The sequence below is a fragment of the Petaurus breviceps genome, unplaced genomic scaffold (genome assembly GCF_028583685.1).
Source record: "Petaurus breviceps papuanus isolate PSGF00001 unplaced genomic scaffold, PetGlider_PUasm1.0 90639, whole genome shotgun sequence".
NCBI lineage: Eukaryota > Metazoa > Chordata > Mammalia > Diprotodontia > Petauridae > Petaurus > Petaurus breviceps.
In genome coordinates this window covers 34,484-52,853 of record NW_027187296.1, presented here as the reverse complement: position 1 = coordinate 52,853, position 18,370 = coordinate 34,484, and the positions used below count along the sequence as shown (strand labels likewise).

Sequence of the window (18,370 nt, the reverse complement as noted above, 5' to 3'; positions counted from 1 at the left end):
AGCCAGACAAATACTTGGACTATAACTTGACCATAGTAAGGCAGAGACATCAATCCCTTTGCACAGCAGAATGGTTTGGATAACCTGGAAATCTGCCTAAGTGAGCTGACAACTGTGCTTTAATATGATTTTCAAAGGTAAAGAAGAAAAAAAAGATAGTACATAGAGAGAACAAACATAACAGAGAGGCAAAATATAGAGCTCAGTGTGGGACTTTGTGTTTATTTCTTTATCTGAGACCATCTTGTTTATCCCTAATAGAATGTAAACTTCTTTAAGCAAGGACTGGAATGGGTAGAGCAAAAGCAGAGACTCATCTGGCTCTCCCAAATTCCTCCAAACAACTTAAAAATACCTCAAAATGAATTGTAGAGTGGCAGAACTGAGTGAAACAATTTTCCAGTCCAAGGCAACCTAGAAAGTCAGCAGGAAAGGGTGAGAGTGGTGCACAGTCTGCCCAAACAGTCTCCAGGCTCTTGAACTAGAGAAGCCAGCAGCAGGCCTTGAGGGCACCTGAATGCCACATGAGCTCTCAGCCATAAGGGGACTGGACAACTGTTCAGAAGGAGATTAGAGGGACCCTTTGCTGGCACTGGGTACAGGACTCCATTGCACTGCCCATACTTTGATATGGGTTGAAGTCCAAGTCCCAGGACTAGGAGGCACACTAGGCACACCAAAGCTTGTGGCCTCTGGGTAGTTTGGACCCTGGTCACAGTTCCAGGGTGAAAAAGAGTGCTTGTGGTACCTCACAGACCAGAATACAGGCCAGGAAAGTAGGAAACAGACCTCTCCTTAGACCCCCCCCCCAGACCTAGCTCTGAAAACAGCTGCACAAACGACCTGAGACCTGGGACAGTGGAAGCAGAGCCCATCTTTAACATAATGTTAAAAGTCAAGAAATAGGCTGGAAAATAAACAAGCAACAAAAAAAGAAGCTGACCACAAAAAGTTACTGTGGTGACAGGGAAGATCAAATCAAATTCAGGAAAAGACAACAAAGTCAAAATTGTTACATCCAAAGCCTCAAAGAAAAACATGAATTGGTCTCAGGCCAGGTCCAAAAAGAATTCCTGGACAAGCTCAAAAAGGATTTTTAAAATCAACTGAGATTTATAACTAAGAGCAGTAGAGGAAAAATTGGGAAAAGTAATGAGAATGATGCAAGAAAATAATGGAAAAAAAAAGATTCAACAACTTGGTAAAGCAGGCACAAAAAATAATGAAGAAAATAACACCTTAAAAAAACCGAATAGTCCAAATGGAAGAGGCACAAAAATCTACTGAAGAGAAGAACACCTTAAAAAGCAGAATGGCCCACAAAAATCACTGAATGGAAAAGGCAGTATAAAAGAAAATAATTTCTTAAAAATCAGAATTGGGCAAGGGGAAGCCAATGGCTCCATGTGATATCAAGAAACAATAAAACAATATCAAAAGAATGAAAAAAATAAAAGAAAATGTGAACTATTTCAGTGAAAAAACATCTGACCTGGGGGCAGCTAGGTGGTGCAGTGAATAGAGCACTGGCCCTGGAGTCAGGAGGACCTGGGTTCGGATTTGGCCTCTGCCACTTAACACACACACAAAAATAGTCGTGTGACCTTGGGCAAGTCACCTAACCCCAATAGCCCTCCAAAAAGCAAAACAACAACAACAACAAAAAACAACTGACCTGGAAAAACAGATCAAGGAGAGATCATTTAAGAATTACTGGACTACCTGAAAGCCATGATCAAAAAACAAAAGAGCATAAGCCTCATCTTTCAAGAAATTATCAAGGAAAATTGCCCAGTATTTTAGAACCAGAGGTTAAAACAGAAATACAAAGAATGCACTGATCACCTCCCAAAATAAAAATGCAGGGATCCAATTTCACAGTTGTGATCCTGAAGAATCCCAATGTATTGGTAAGCTTAGGGATCCTAATGGCTCACTACCTTCAGAGTATCACTCCATGCCTGGCTTTGGGCAGTGAGCTGGTTTATCACCAAAGGCCAGGAAAGGCACCATCATGCCTTTGGCAGGGAATACACAGTACCTAATTGGCTGGCAATCTTGACCATGGGTCAGCCAGGGTCCCATGACACATATTACCACAAAGCCAGTGACCAGTTTCAAGTTGGGGTGGAGTTCAAAGTCAGTACCTGAATATAGCGTCTCCTTTGGGACTACCAAATGGACCGTCCCAAGGCCAACCTCCTCTTCAAAGTCTCCATGGATAATAACTGGATCATGGGTGCAATAAGAAGCTGCATCTTACTGCCCCTGATGCTGGACCTGGGTGCCTTCCTCAATCATCAAAAGAAAAAATTCCAGTGTGGTTTTGGCCTCACTATCAGCTGAGCCCACCACACCCCCCCTTCTTCCCTTTGCTCCCAGGCTCGGGAGGAAGGGCATCTAAGGCTCCCATGGAGAGGGAAAGAGCTCAGTCTGAGGGGAGACCCAAGGACCTGGGGAGATTTTGGGCATGGCCAAGGAGACTTCATATTTTTGAAGAGAGACTTCAGAATACTAGAAGACCGATCCTCCTACCCCCTTCTCCCAACTCCTAGAAAGGGCTCTAGGATCTAGGAGACTTTGGTGGGAAGGACTATGGGGGAGGGTCCCCAAGGTGGGGCCTTTCTCCTTCCTCTCGTAAGTGGAGCTGGTATGCTGAGAGTACAGTATGGGCTAGGCATCCCCGCCCTGCTTCACTGGTGGACACGGGGGGGAGGGGCACCATCCTAGCCTCCCCAGTTCCATCCATTCCCTTTGGCCTCTCCCTCCCTTCTCCCTACTACTCTCAGTGTAAATCATGTAAGTTATGGGAAAAAACAGAACATTTTACAGGGGATAAAACCCACAAAAATACATGGCTAAAAAAGTGGGGGGGAAAGGGAGGGGCAACTAGGTTACACGGTGAATAGAGCACTGGCCCTGAAGTCAGGATGACCTGAGTTCAAATCCAGCCTCAGACACTTAATAGCTCTGTGACCCTGGGCAAGTCACTTAACCCCAATTGCCTCCTAATTTAGGGGAAAAAAAACTCCCAGGAATATTATAAACAAATTCCAGAGTTCCTAGGTCAAAGAGAAAATACTGCAAGCAGCCAGAAAGAAACAATTCAAATATTGTGGTGCCACAGTCAGGATAACACAAGATCCAGCAGCTTTTACATTAAAGGATCAGAAGGCTTGGAATGATATTCCAGAAGGCAAAGGAGCTAGGATTATAACCAAGAATCACCTACCTAGAAAAACTGAGTATAATTCTTCAAGAAAAAAAAAATGGGCATTCAACGAAAGAGAGAACTTTCAAGCATTTCTGATGAAAAGACCAGAACTGCATAGAAAATATGACTTTCCAATACAAGACTCAATGCATAAAAAGGGAACAGGAAAGAGAAATCAGAAGGCATTCAAAAAGTTTAAACTGTTACATTTTATACTTGTAAGTAAGAAATTTCTCATTATTAGGGCAGTTAGAAGAAGTAGACATAGATGGAGGGCACAAGTGTGAGTGGAATATGATGGGATAATAACCAAAAACGAAAACAAAAGAGGTGAGAAAGAGGGATGCACGGGGAGAAAGGGGAAGAGAGCAGTAGAATAAAGTAAATTATCTCACATAACAGAGGTGTGAAAGAGCTTTTATATTGGAAGGGAAAATGGGGGAGCACTAGAATCTTACTCTCATCAGAACTGGCTCAAAGAGGGAATAGGATACACATTCAGCTGGGTAGAGACACCTATAATGCCATATAGAGAAATAAGTGGGGAAGAAAATACGAGAAAGGAGGCTGATATAAGGGAGGAGCGTGGCTCAGGGAAGGCGGCAGTCAGAAGCAAAACACTTTTGAGAATGGACAGGGTGAAAGGAGAGAGAATGGGATAAATGGGAAGAATTGTGAAAAAAAATTGACACCAAGTTTCTCTGATAAAGACCTCATTTCTCAGATATATGAGTCAAATGTATATAAATATGAGTCACTCCCCAACTGATAGTCAAAGGATATGAACAGGCAGTTTTCAGATGAAGTAATCGAAGCTATCAATAGTCATATGAAAAAATGCTCTCAATCACTATTGTTTAGAGAAATGTAAATTAAAATAACTCTGAAGTACCACCCCACACCTGGCTAATATGGCAGAAAAGGAAAATGATAGATATTGGAGGGGATATGGGAAAATTGAAACACTAATGCACTGTTGGTAGAGTTGTGAACTGATCCAACCATTCTGGAGAGTGATTTGGAACTGTGCCCAAAGGGCTATAAAACTGTGCTTACCCTTTGACCCAGCAATACCAGTACTAGGTCTGTATCCTAAAGAGATTTTTTTTAAAAAAGCAAAAAGGAAAAGGACCTATATGTACAAAAATTTCTATAGCAGCTCTTGGCAAAGAACTGGAAATTGAGGTGATGTCCATCAATTAGGGAATGGCTGAACAAGTTGTGGTATATGATTGCGATGAAATACTATCATGCTATAAAAAGTGATGAGCAGCAGGACTTCAGAAAAACCTTGACAGTGTGATATGAACCAATACAAAGCAAAGTGAACAGGATGGAGAACACTGTATACATTATAGCAATATGATGATCAACTTAGCTATTCTCAGCAATACAATCATGCTATCCACCTCCTGGGAAAGAACTGGTGGCATCTGAGTGCAGTTTGAACCATATTTTTTTTTAAACTTTATTTTTCTTCTTGGTTTTTCTTTTTGGAGGAGGGGGGGTGTTCTTTCACAATGACTAATATGGAAATATTTATGGTATGATTACACATGTATAATCTATTTCAAATGTACTGCCTTCTCAAGGAGGAAAGAAAGGAGGGACAGAGAAAGTGAAACTCAAAATTTTAAAAAAAGTTTAAAAAAACAGGCAGGGACTCTTTCCTTTCTGTCTTTGTTCCATAGTGCCAAAAATAGCAAGGTGGCACAGTGGATATAGTGCCAGGTCTACAGTCAGGAAGACTTATCTTCTGGAGTTCAAAATCAACCGCAGGTACTTATTGGCTGTGTGACCCTGGGCAAGTCATTTCACCCTGTTTGTCTCAGTTTCTTCATCTGTAAAACGAGCTAGAGGAGGAAATGGCAAACCACTCCAGCATCTTTGCCAAGAAAACCCCACATGGGGTCATAAAGAATTGGATACACCTGAAATGAATGAATACCAAGAACATTCATAGTACCAACAAAGCACAGTGCTTGGCACATAGTAGGCACTTAATAAGTGCCTATTAAACTGAATACCTACCTGTGGTCTACCCTGGATGAGGCCTTCATCCTGTTGTGCCAAACTGTATGACGAAGAACAACTTATACACAACATCCTTAGCAAAAGAGGTCCCAGTATTACGATCAACTCTAGGTTATTCAAGGCTCAATTTTACTACTTATCCATCAATAAGCATTTGTTAAGCCCATACTATATGTACCAGGCACTGTGTTCCTCTTACAAGAGGATGGAGAAAGAAGTGAAAAGAAAGTAAAACAGAAATCAGTTGTTTCTTCTTGAACTTTAGCAAGACTTCTGGCAAAAAGAAAAGTTAAAAACGGGGGTTAAAATGAAGTTTGGAGATAATCTGTGGGTTTCACCTATCTATACAAGTTGACTTCTCCATAACTATGGAAAATAAATCTCTTAACCATGCTATTCAGAAAATTTAGTGACTTATCTTCTCTTTCTCCCAATCAAATATAATTAAATAAATGAGTGAATGAATGCATGAATGGATGCATGAATTAATAAAAAGACAAAATATTAAGCACAGAATTGGGAAGGCAGAGATTGATTGATGGTATGTGTTTTCATGGGACAGGTATTGAAATCTCTTTCTAAACACTATCTGGGCTGCCTATTTGCAATGTGTCTGAGACATCTAGTCATTATCTAGAAAAAAACAATATGGAACAAGGAAAGTCAGCTGGTTACTGGCGGAGATTTCTCTGGCTAAAGCACAAACTGTCAAGTCGCCAGTGTTTTAGTGTTGGCTAAATATATGTTTCCAGTTGCTGGGCTGCCACTGGAGCTCCAAATTCTGAGCCAGCAAGGCGGAGTTAGCTGAGGTCAGGCACTCTTTTCAGGACTGTGTGCGTGGTTCGTGGTCATTTCCGTTAGCATCACCACCACTACGGGGCTGGATTTAGCTCAGCCAGCATTAACTAACAAGGAAGCTGAAACCCAAGGGTCCTTTGCACATGCAAAGGGGAGCGGCATGACTGTAAATTATGTTGAATCAATGTTGTAGCCACGGTCGTGGTGGTGACAAATGGTGGAATAAGAGGGTGCTGTCCTCTCTGGAGAAAGGTGCTGGTGACCAAAACTGAACACGGACAATCAGCTAAAGAGGATCTGCCATCATTTCGTCCAGATGTCTATCTTCTTCCTTCTGGGCTTGACACACACCACTCAACTTAAATGTACACATATATTAAGCACCAGATATTAGGGAGACAGGCAAAAACCAAACAGCTCCCATCCTCAAGCAGCTTCCATTCTATTTGGGAGACAGAACATGTGAACAGTTAAGTAATTACAAGGTAACTTGAGGAAGGAGAGAGAACTAACAGCTGGGCTAGAGAGAGTGGGGAGAAGCCAGGAAAGGCTTCACAAGTCTAGAAAGGTCAGTGGTGACCAGAGGGTGGCAGCTTTAAATGACAAGACCTTAAGATCTCTTATCTAAAAGGAAGAGGAATCCTTTCAAGATTTTTGTGTTGGGAAGGGACATAGTCCTTTGTTTCAGGAATATTAACTGCAGAGGGGAGAGACAAAGCACACATATAATGTCTCATCGATGATCAGAAAACAGGAAGCACCATAATATTCTTTGGAACCGAGGTGGGGAAAATAATGTACATAGTACCCTGCTATGTGCTAAATGCCTTACAAATGTCTCAATTTTATCCTCATAACATACTACTGCTATTACCATTTTACAGGTGAGGAAACTGAGGCTGGATCTGAACTCAGGTCTTCCTGACTGATTTCCACGCTCTCGCCACTGCTAGACCCAGCTGTCTCAACTCCACTTATTTTATAGGTTTTCTCCCCTTACTGTCTGTGAGCTCCACAAAGGCAGCAGTGAAGTTTTATTTAAATTTCAAATTCTACCCAGGGCCTAGCATAGCCTCCTGCCTACATGAGGCACTTAATAGGTTCTTATTAAACCGAACTGAAAAGTGAGCCCAGCTGCTACTTCCTCAAAGGCATGTGTAAGGGCAGTTGCTTGAAGAAATCTTGGGCTGAAGCTCAAGCCCCTGAACTGACTGACTTCTGTCAGAGGCCATGCTTGGTGGCGCCTTTTAACAGGAGGTCTGTCTCTCCCCCAAACAAGCTAGTTATCTCCCTGGCTTCTAGCCTCCCCTGCACTTAAATGGGAGAAAATGGGAACGCTATTAGTTATAATGCACACAAAATAGCTGTTCAACATGGCAGGCTGACCTAAGACATATCTGGCAGATTCAGGTCCTCCCACCCCATTTTTGATCAACCTTTTGTTCCTCTTTCTCCCTTTGCAGTGGGATACTTTTTCATTTAGGCTTTACAAGTTATTAACAAAGCTCTCTCTGTGAGTGAAGGCCACTGCTTAGGAAGTTTGTTTCCCTCAGTTCTGTAGCCTTGAAAAGTGAATTTTGTTATTGCTTGGGCAGGGGGACAAAAGGTACCAGCCTGCAAAATCTTTTTTATCAGCTCAATGTCACAGTAATAATATATCAGATAGCACTGAATACTGACAGCCTGAATAAGCACAATTATCAGAGCTTAAGTGCAGAGTACATTTTAAAATTTTATGAAGATAATTATTAAGCTGCCATCCGATTTCATGCTAATTTGACACAATTTCTTTCAGGGGTTCCCCCCCTTCCTTTTTGGTAAATCTCTCCAAAAGTATGGCTGTGATGAGGAGTAGAAAATGAGAGCGAAATCGACAGCTTCTAAAGCAGCTTGGCTTTTCTAGACAAGAGCGAAGGCTCTGGCTCCTGGCACCCTTCCGCAGGGACTGCCAAGCGGATGGGCTGACTGCTGGGGTGCACGGAACATATGACTTCAGACATTTTTCAAGTCTCAGTCCCGTATATGGATGGGAGAATCTGAAAGCCCAGAGACAGCCACCACTGTTTTTCTTTCTGACTTTGCAAATGATCTTTTTCCTGCTCACCTCTATGGTACTTACATCTACGAAGAATACTGCAGTATAGTTACTGTGTGTGTGCCTAGCCTTAGCTCCGTGACCACAGGGACTATCTCTGGCTTGAACTTTGGGTCTCCCCCACTGCCCAGTATGGTGCTCTGTATACATCAACTACTTGTTAAAAATGAACTGAATTTAGTAAGTGCCTTTTATGTTACAAAGCACTGTGCTAGGCAACGGGGAGAGACACAAAGTCTAGATAGGACATTATCCTAGCTTTACTGGAGTCCGGTGGGGAAATCCAACAAATATACAGATGACAACATATATATAACAAGTCTATAAGGAAAGCAAACAAAGAAACAGAATGCTGAATGAGGTCTGAGGGGATAAAGACATGGCTGAGGCAGGAGGAAAAATCAGAGAAAGACTGATGGCAAAATTGTTCCTAGAGCTGGACTTTAAAGAATAGGTGGGAATTCAAAGGGTGAAGGAGGAGAGACAAACCACTGAGAGTTTTTATGATCAGAATAAAAGTCTCATGATAATCAACACTTAAGTATCTCCTAAGTGCCAATCACTGGGCTGGGAGCTGGATAAAGTTTCTTTCAAGGTAAACAGTTTATCATCCTAGGCACAGGAAAAAACATGAAGAAAAACCTAGTGGTGGAAAAGTAAGAGGCATGTCCAGTGGAAATACCCTCCACTCCAAGTATTCATGAGATAAGAAAAGGCAGGGAGATGGTAATAAGATTGTGGAGGGCCTTCAAAGTTAGGCTAAGAAGTCTGAGTTTTATTTGACAGGGAATCACTGAAAGTTTCTGAGCAGAATGAAATGCCCAGACCTATGGATTAGTCTGGAAGCACTATAAAGGGCAGACTGAAAGGGTGTAAAGATGGGTAACTGAGGCAAGGATCTGTTGTTTGGTCAAATAAACTGCAATGTAGATCTACTGAAGGATAAGGAGGACCTCAAAGTCCTTTCTAAAGTCAAGATTCTGTGGTCAACTTATTACTGTCTTTACCTGATCGTGCAAAGGTTATATTTGCTACAGAAAGGCAGGCCAGGCCAACAATCAATCAACTGGCATTTATCAAGTGCCCCCTCTCTGCCAGGCTAAGTGCTGCATGTCCAGCACCCTTACACCTTTCTGGGGAATCAGTAGATTGTTAGGAATAATGAAGGTCAGGGACCGTTGCATCACTGTTAGGAAGCTCAAGGGAGTGTGGTGTGGTCTAGTCCCACAGCTGGAGATGAAACTTGGGACATCACCGTATGTCTAACTGGTAACTGGCTCTGAGTTGTCTTACCTCTTACTAACCATAAAGGATGCTATTCAGAAGCCTTAGTTTGTATCTGCTGATAATTACCACTATAAGAGAAAAAAATCAAAGGCTGCAATTTGGAGTTCTTTGCATTTCCCTTTTCCATATACCTGGAGTGGATTTCTTGACTTTGCTTTCAGTCAGTTAGACTCCGGACCTGACAGAGCATAACAGGGATATAGTGTAGGGAGGGCTCAGCCTCCATTTCATCTCTCATTTGCTATGCATCTCAGGCTGTGTCATGGCACAAACTATTATTTCACTTTGCTCCCTATCCACCCCCATGCCCATGATGACTTGAGTGCTAGAAAAGTCTAGAATATTTCCTATTCCCACAGGGCAACTCAGCAAGAAAACCTTTTGAATCCTAGATATCTTACTCATTCAAAAAAGGAAAAGAACATAAGATAAAAGCTGGAGATGCAACCAAGGATACTGCAGGCCAGAGGGTCCAGAGGTGGTGCGGTAACCTCCCAGGCGCTGCCCGCTCTCTGAGCAGTGCCAGGTGAAGTGTTTGTCCTGCCCTGTACTCAGTACCCACTCCATCTCCAGAACAAACAGGACCATCGTTACTCTGCTCTGGTGAGCTGAAAAATAAAAGACAACAGACCTATTGTCATCCTAAGAAGAAGACCAGGGAAAAGAGAGTTAAACATTTTAATAGGAATGTACCACTCCCTCTGTCCCCACCCAACAGAAACTGATCAATCACCAGGGCATTAGAGTCAAACACCACCAGGAAGTATTCTATATGTTCAGTAAGAGAAAAGGGCAACTTCAGGTCTTAGCTGATTGACTATCACTGCCCAACAAAATGTCTGGACAAACACTGACAGTATGGCTGGCTTGTTTAGCCTAATAATAATAATGAAGGTGACATGCCAGGCTTCTTCTTAGCTTAACACAGTGCCTGGCACATAGTAGGTGCTTAATAAATGTTTACTGATTGATGATAACTAAAAAGCTTAGCTAACGTACTGATAGCAAAGCTCTGGAAGTTGGGCTTTTTGTCAGACCTCACAAACACCTTTGAAAGAAGAAACTTCCTATTCTCAAGTGTCACACAAGGAAGAAGCAAGTATCCTTAATGCCAAGGCACACATACAGTATCAATGGCCTTGAGATTGGCTGTCTTAGAATAGTCTGTTTTTTTATATTGGTCCAGATCACTGAGTTCCTCTGTATGTTGAGCCTCTAGTAAAGAGACTTCCCCATCCTCCAGATGGTGCAGACTAGCAACTCCTCTGCCACAAATTTGCTCTGGGGCACTGAGAGGGTTAATGACTTGCCCAAAGTCATGCAACCAGGATGTCAGGAGGGAGTTACACTCAGATCTTGACACAGGTCTTCCTTACCCACTACAACAAGTAGCTTTTCATAAGAGCTTATCTAAACTGTACATTTAAAACTACCTACATAATCTTGAAGCTACTGGGATATTAAAAGCATGATGTTATCATGACCAGCCCCAGCTAAGATGCAGCAGGATGACCAGGGCTTTCAATGCTAACCTCCACAGCTAAAACTGCCCAACCTGTGTCATCTATCTTGGGGAGGTTTGAAAAGAAAAAGAGAAAAATTCTGCTGGTAAAAAATTTCAAAGGTGTGTGTGTGTGTGTGTGTGTGTGTGTACATGAGCATGCATATACATGCTTGTGGCATGTGCACTCATATGCTCAAGCAAGTGAAAAATCTGTTCAGAAAAAGATAAACTACTGAGAGTTTTTCAGATGATAATAATCATTCAACATTTAAGCACCTACTGTGTGCAGGCACTGAGCTAGTTGTGGGTACAGATGAGTTTTTTTCCCTCATCCCATTTGTCAAATACTGCCTTTTAAAATTTTTTCCAATTACATGTAAATAGTTTTCAACATTTATTTTTGTAATATTTTGAGTTCTAAATGTCTCCCTCCTCCCCGCCAAGATAGCAAGCAATCTGATATAGGTCACATGTGTACAATCATGCCAAACATATTTCCACATTAGTCATGTTGTGAAAGAAGAATCTGAACAAAAGGAGAAAACCACAAGAAAGAAAAAAACAACAAAAAAAAGAGAAAATAGTCTGCTTTGCTCTGCATTCAGACTCCATAGTTCTTTCTCTGGATGTGGATGGTATTTTCTATCATGATCTTTTGGAGTTGTCTTAGATCCTTGCACTATTGAGAAAAGCTGTCTATCATAGTTGATCATTGTACAATGTCGCTGTTGCTATGTACAATGTTTAAGATGAGTTTCTTTCAAGGTAAACCGTTTATCTCTTGATCAAAGGAGATTGGAACATGCTACGACTTAAGAAAATGATCATTCCAGTCCTAAAGTTGTGAACAGAGGGTTGCAGAAGCAGAGCCTGGGTGGCTGCCTAAGGCACCACTGCTAATGATGTTGTTCTTGTATGACAGATGGACAGACAGACAAGACAGATGTAAGAGCAGCAGCTCTTCCCAGTGATGTCACGTCTATCTAGACTGACAGATATATATCCATGTTTACAAATATACACCCTCTCCTTCCCCAATTTATATATCTCCAGCCTGAATGTCTCTGACCAAAGATAACAATTAGGGTAGGATGCAATTCCTGGACCAGAAACAGAAATGAATTGGTGTCAATGGAAGTTAAACCTCTAAATTCAGGCTCATTAGCACCCTATTCTAACCCAGCATTCTTGTTTAACCACTATCCTGGTTCAAATTAGAGTAAGCCCTTGCTCAGGGGCTACCCAACTCTGTGGTCATTAGTGAAGGAAGGCAGCAGAGTGGTGAAGTGTGATCAGCTGCCACCTTTCCTCTGGCCTTACTTCTCGATCCCCCAGTCATGACAGTAAAGGTACTAAGTGAGGAAAAGAGGAGCCAAGGTGGATAGGACTCCTTGAAGGAGAAAGAGTAGCAAGATATCAGGGGCAGCTGGCAATAATTCCCCCCTCCCACCCCGCCCCAAATGAACATGGCTACATAAAATGGAATGATAGTATTATAAAATTTTTTGTTCCACTGCTGGTAGAAATTCAGCTAGACAGAATACCATCAATTCTGACCAGAAGAAAATTTATCAACTTCTCTGAACAATCATACACAGCTGTTTGTGATCAGATCTCAGGCTTCCTGATGGTAGCAGATATTTTAATAAGATTAAAAATCAAGAGCAGGATGGGACCTCAAAGGTGATCTAATCCAATCCCTTCATAACCAGAGGTTATGTGACTTGCCTAAGGTCATATAGGAAGTAAATGGCAGATTTGAGATTCTAACTCAGATCCTGAAATTTAGGGCTCCAGCTTTTTCTACTGTACTATGCTGCCTCAATAGACTACAAGGTAAAATATCCTGTGCGTTCTTTCATATTGTAACCTAAAACCCCACTATGATGGGAGTATTTAGTTAATTACATTATATGGTAGCCTTTCCAGAAGGACTTCAAATGGGATCCTGTCGATGCTAAAGGACAAGGAAATGTCAAGAGTTGTAATTAGCTTTCTTGTCTTTCCTGAAGATTATGGTAAGGTTTGAAATTCTCTGGTATTTCCTTAATAATCCGTACTTTGAGCAAAAAAAATCTAACCATCTTTTTTCTCTGCCAACTCGTCATATACTGGAGTTTTACCAAATTTTAGGACTTTTATGAGAGTAGTGAATTTTCCCCAAAAGTAGCAGCTTCTATATCATTTTATCTTTTTGGCACATTAGCAGGACCTTCAGACCTCACTTATGAAACCTGGAGGTGGACTGAGATCAGTAAAATAGTTCTGCTATTTAAAATGTCCACAAAGAGTGAGAGGAAGGAAAAAAAAAACCCTCCCATCTACTTTCTCCCAAAAAGAATCTAATTCAAAAAAGAAACAGCAACCTTAGCTATAGTTATGTATGTCAACCCTTTTGACATTACTGATGAAGCTGCCCATTAAAAGCATCAAGCAGTGTTTTCTTTGGAAATCTAGAGGAAAGGACATAGCAGCCCTACTTCCTACCTTGGTAGTTTTTCACAGGGGTCATCTTGTTGTAATCTTCTGATAAAATAAATTCCTGCAAAACAACAACAACAAAATTAAAAAGTTTATCTTAAGGAGCAAAGAGAGTTTAATCTAAGAAAACCATATTTGAATTGTACTTCAAAGAATTAATACTCCACACTGACATCTTAGTGCTTTAGAATTTTGCTTGCCAAGGTAATGCCAAGGTAAAAAAACCCTTTTGAGAAAGGGTTAATTGAAATATTCAGGCATTTAAATCATATAAAACACAAATATATAATTAAACAATATTCAATATATGTTTGACTCTATATGTTATATATTTAAAATTACACTAAATATGTCAAATATTATATTAACATATATAAGATATACTATTAATACCTTCCCAGATTTCCCTACTATAGTTAAGGCCATCATCATCCTCCTAGTGCCCAGACGCTCAGACTAGGTGTCACCCTCTGCTAATCACGATCTCCCAACCCCCAATATATCCAATCTGTTACTGTGATCTATCTTTGTAACATCGATAGCTGCCATTCCCCTGGTGCACCTCACGTCTGGACTGTTACAATAGCCTTCTGGTGGGTCTGCTTGCCTCTCCTCACTCCAATCCGTCCTTCATTCAGGATCCCTATCCTCTCCAGGATTAAATATAAAATCGTATTTGGCATTCAAAACTCTTTATAACCTGTTTCCCCTATCTTTACAGTCTTCTCACACTTTACATCTCCCCAAGTATTCTTGGACACAGAGACAACTAGCCTCTTTCCAAACATTTTCAGTGGCTATCCTCCCCATAGCTCCGTGCCTGGAACATTCTCCCTCCTGGCTTTGGCTGAAATTCAGCCTTCCATAGGAAGGAAGCCTTTCCCAGTCCCTCTTAACTGTGGTGCCTGACCTTTGTTGACTCTTCCCTAGCCATCCTGTATGTAGCTACATAACTAAACACACAGTGATTTGCATTCTGTCCCTTCCTATGGGGTCAGGGATCATATTTTGCCTTTCTCTGTATTCCCAGTGGTTAATCGAATGTCTGGTGTATATATATTGTAAGTATTTAATAAAGGTTTGCTATTAAAAATAAGTTTAGGGATATTAGCTTAAGAACCACTACCTGAGAGGTGATAAAAATATCACTACCCAAAGGATATCTGAATACTCTTCATCCACAATTATGAACGTGACAAGTGGAAGAAAATTTGGGCCAAGTTCAAAGCTTCTATGTGGGTCAGTAATGAATAACAAAATTTCAAGAGTTTATCAAAACACTACTTTCCGTACTTTAGGGTAGCTTGAATCTTGGGATTCACTGGTTGGAGGGCAAATGCATGTTTTTTCTGTACTAAAAAATAAATCGAAATTCTTAAATAGAACCCTTAGCTTTCTCTCTCCTTGGCTGAAGACCTATATAGTGGATTTAAAGTCCATAGATGATTCAGTTGATGAGATGTGTAAAGAATCAAAGTTAGAATTTAATTTCAGATATATTAGCTGCAAGAGAGCATAGGCTTATGGGTTCCTGCGTTTATGACATATACACCATAGAATCTCACCAACTCTTTTTTTTTTTCCAAATGCTTTATTAACTTCTGGTTTATATCATTCATTTCTGCCAGATTTTGAGTTACAATTTTTTTCCCTGTTTTTCCCCTACTCACCACCCCAAAATAGCAGTCCTACAGGATATCCCCTCCTCCAATCTGTTCTCTCCCATATTTTCTCCCACATCCCCTTCGACTTTTCTAGTAGGGCATGATGGATCTCTATGCCCCAATGCCTGTATATCTTATTTCCCAATTACATGTAAAAGAGTATTAATGATTATATTTATATATTTTTAAACATTTGATTTTAAAACTTTGAATTCCAGATTCATTCCCTTCTTCCCTTCTCACCCACTCTTACTGGAAAGATAAGCAATTCAGTATAGGTTGTACATGTGTAGCTATGTAAAACATTACCATAGTAGATATATTGTAAAACACTTATTTCCTTTCCTCATATCCCACCTCCCACTAGTTCCATTCTCTACTTTGATCCTGTCCCTTCTCAAAAGTGGGTGCTTCCAATTTCCCTCCCCCCAGCCTGCCCTCCCTGCCATCATCCTCCCATCTCATCCCCTTCCCCCCTACTCTCTTGTAGGGTGAGATACCCTATTTAGTGTGTATGTCATTCCTTCCCTGAGCCAAATTCAATGAGAATAAGGTTTTGCCTGTTTGCCTTCCTGTTCTTCCGCTCTATTGTAACCATTTTCCCTTGCCTCTTCTATATGAGATAGTTTATCCCATTCTGTCTCTCCCCATCTCCTCTCGTTATATTCCTCTCTCACCTCTTAATTTCACCTTTTAAGTAACATCCCTTCCTATTAAATTGGTCCTGTGCCCTCTATGTATACCTGTAAACATATATACACGCATTCACATATGTATTCATATGCCCATATACCCTCCTATATAGACATATATAGATATAGATATATATATTTCTATTCCCTTCAACTATTTTCATACTGAGAAAAGTTTCATCAGTTACAATTATCGTTTTTCAATGTAAGAATGTAAATAGTTCAACTTTCGTAAGTTCCTTATGATTTCTTTTCCCTGTTTACCTTCTCAAGCTTCTCTTGCTTTTTGTGTCTGAATGTCAAATTTTCTATTCAACTCTGGTTTTTTCATCAAGAATGCTTGAAAGTCCTCTATTCCACTGAATGACCATATTTTCCCCTGAAACATGATACTAAGTTTTGCTGGGTAGGTGACTCTTGGTTTTAAACCCAGCTCCTTTGCCCTCCAGAATATCATATTGCAAGCCCTTCAATCCCTCAGTATAGAAGTTGCCAAATTCTGAGTTATCCTGATTGTGTTTTCACAATATTCAAATTGTTTCTTCCTGGCTGCTTGTAATATTTTCTCCTTGATCTTGGAATTTCGGAACCTGGCTATAATATTCCTAGGAGTTTTCTTTTGGGGATCTTTTTCTGGTGATTCTTTCAACCTCTATTTTGCCCTCTGGTTTTAAAACATCAGGGCAGTTTTCCTTGAGAATTTCCTGGAGGATGATTTCTAGGTCCTTTCTTTGATCATGGCTTTCAGGGAGTCCAATAATTTTTAAATGATCTCTCCTGGATCTATTTTCCAGGTCAGTGGTTTTCCCAATGAGATATTTCACATTGTCTTCTATTCTTTCATTTGTTTGGATCTGTTTAACAGCATCTTCATTTCTCATACATACAGTCACTAGCTTCCATCTGCTCCAATCTAATTCTGAAAGAATGATTCTCCTCAGTGAGCTTTTGAGATTCTTTTTCTATCTGGTAAATTTGGCTTTTTAAGGCATTCTCCTCCTCATTGCCTTTTTGAGCCTCTTTTGCCATTTGAGTTAGTCTATTTTTTAAGGTGTTATTTTCCTCAGTCAGGTTGTTGACTCTCATTTCATAATTTTCTTGCATTGTTCTCATTTCTCTTCCCAATTTTTCCTCCACTTCTCTTATCTGCTTCTTAAGGTCCTCTATGGCCTGTAACCAGCTCGTATTTTTCTCGGAAGCTTTTGCTGCAGGAGTTCTGACTTCACGGTCTTCCTCCTGTTCCGTGCTTTGATCCTTTTTGTCCCCAAAATAGGAGTCTACTGTTGGATTCTTCTATTTGCTTTGCTTCCTTTGCCTGATCATGTCGCCACTCAGTCACTTGACCCCTGGGCTTTTTGCCACAGTAGGACTCTGTCACCATACAGAGGAGCTTCGTGTCAAATGCTGGGGTTTAATGCCGGAGATATTAGTTGGGTGCCTTCTCTAAAGCCTCCACACGCTCTGGCAAGCTGGTCACACACCCCATGACCTCCACCCTAGACCGCAATCCAGATCCAAACAGGTTAAAGCAAGAGCGATTACCCCTCATACTGGTCACTTGGTCCCCCTACACTCTGCAAGCCAGGAACTGAAGTTGCCATGTGGGGGCAGCTTCATGGCCTCGGCTCCTCAGCGGCTTCTCGCCCCAGGGGAAGAGGCCGACCACTTTCCCAGCTACTAGATCCCAAAGTCCACACTGCACTGACCTCTCACTTTGTCCTTAGCATCTGTGTGTTGATAATTCCTGAAACAGCCACAGCTGCTGGTAATCTGGAGTCCCTCCAGCTGGTGGTTGGTCAGGCCCACCCTGGGGCTAAAACCTCGGCATGGGGCTGGGCTCGGCTCCCAGAGTGCTGTGCTGGCCAATTCCTGATGGCCTGCTGGGCTGTCCTCAGCAGGAGGTTAGCTTCTCTGTGTCATTTTGTGGGTTCTGTAGCTCCGAAGTTTGTTCAGAGTCCCCTTTTACATGAATTGGGAGAGGTGGATGCCAGATCCATGTGGAGGTCCTGTTTCTACTCCGCCATCTTGACTCTGCCCCTTCCCCTTACCAACTCTTTATGACCCCTTTTGGAGTTTTCTTGGCAAGGATACTGGAGTGGTTTGGCATTTCCAACTCATTTTATAGATGAGGAAACTGAGTCAGACACAGTTAAGTGACTTGTCCACAGTCCCATAGGTACTGAGTGCCTGAGGCCTAATTTGAACTTTGGTCTTCCTGACTCCATTTGGGCTTTGCCTAAATTCAGATAATCATTGTTACTGAAATGTAGAGAAACTCTGAAAGCAAATTGATACTGTAAGCACTACATACTAAAGCCAATGAGTTGCCCTGAGTTATGCAGAATAAAGAGAACAATGAAACTTATTAGGGGGCATTTGATGCTTTGAGAATTTTTCTTTAATGATTTCAAAAATCAGAGAAAAAAGTCAGGTCATTTGGTTAGGAGTCTGTTTATTGTGCCTGGCCTCCAAGAACCTTGTAGTTGTGAATGGACAACAATCATATTTCAGACTTTGGCAGGGCCCTTTCAGGCAGGCTGCCCTGTAGGGTTACTATATATTAGGCAATTGCTATGTAATTCAGCATCTGTCACACAAGGG

At 41.3% G+C, this 18,370-nt stretch overlaps 1 protein-coding gene and 1 pseudogene across 2 annotated transcripts in view; one reads left to right on the top strand and one right to left on the bottom strand.

Moving 5' to 3' along the window:
- The window catches only part of WDFY2 (WD repeat and FYVE domain containing 2), an 86,491-nt gene that overhangs the window by 35,106 nt on the left and 33,015 nt on the right, over positions 1-18,370 (bottom strand). For both annotated transcript variants that reach the window (XM_069064576.1, XM_069064577.1), the window contains 2 exons: positions 13,420-13,474; positions 9,886-10,036 (listed from right to left, as the gene is read on the bottom strand). In XM_069064576.1, the coding sequence (XP_068920677.1) occupies positions 9,886-10,036; positions 13,420-13,474 (206 nt within the window). The remainder of the gene's footprint in view (positions 1-9,885; positions 10,037-13,419; positions 13,475-18,370) is intronic.
- LOC138143392 (mitochondrial import receptor subunit TOM40 homolog pseudogene) lies at positions 1,801-3,480 on the top strand (annotated as a pseudogene).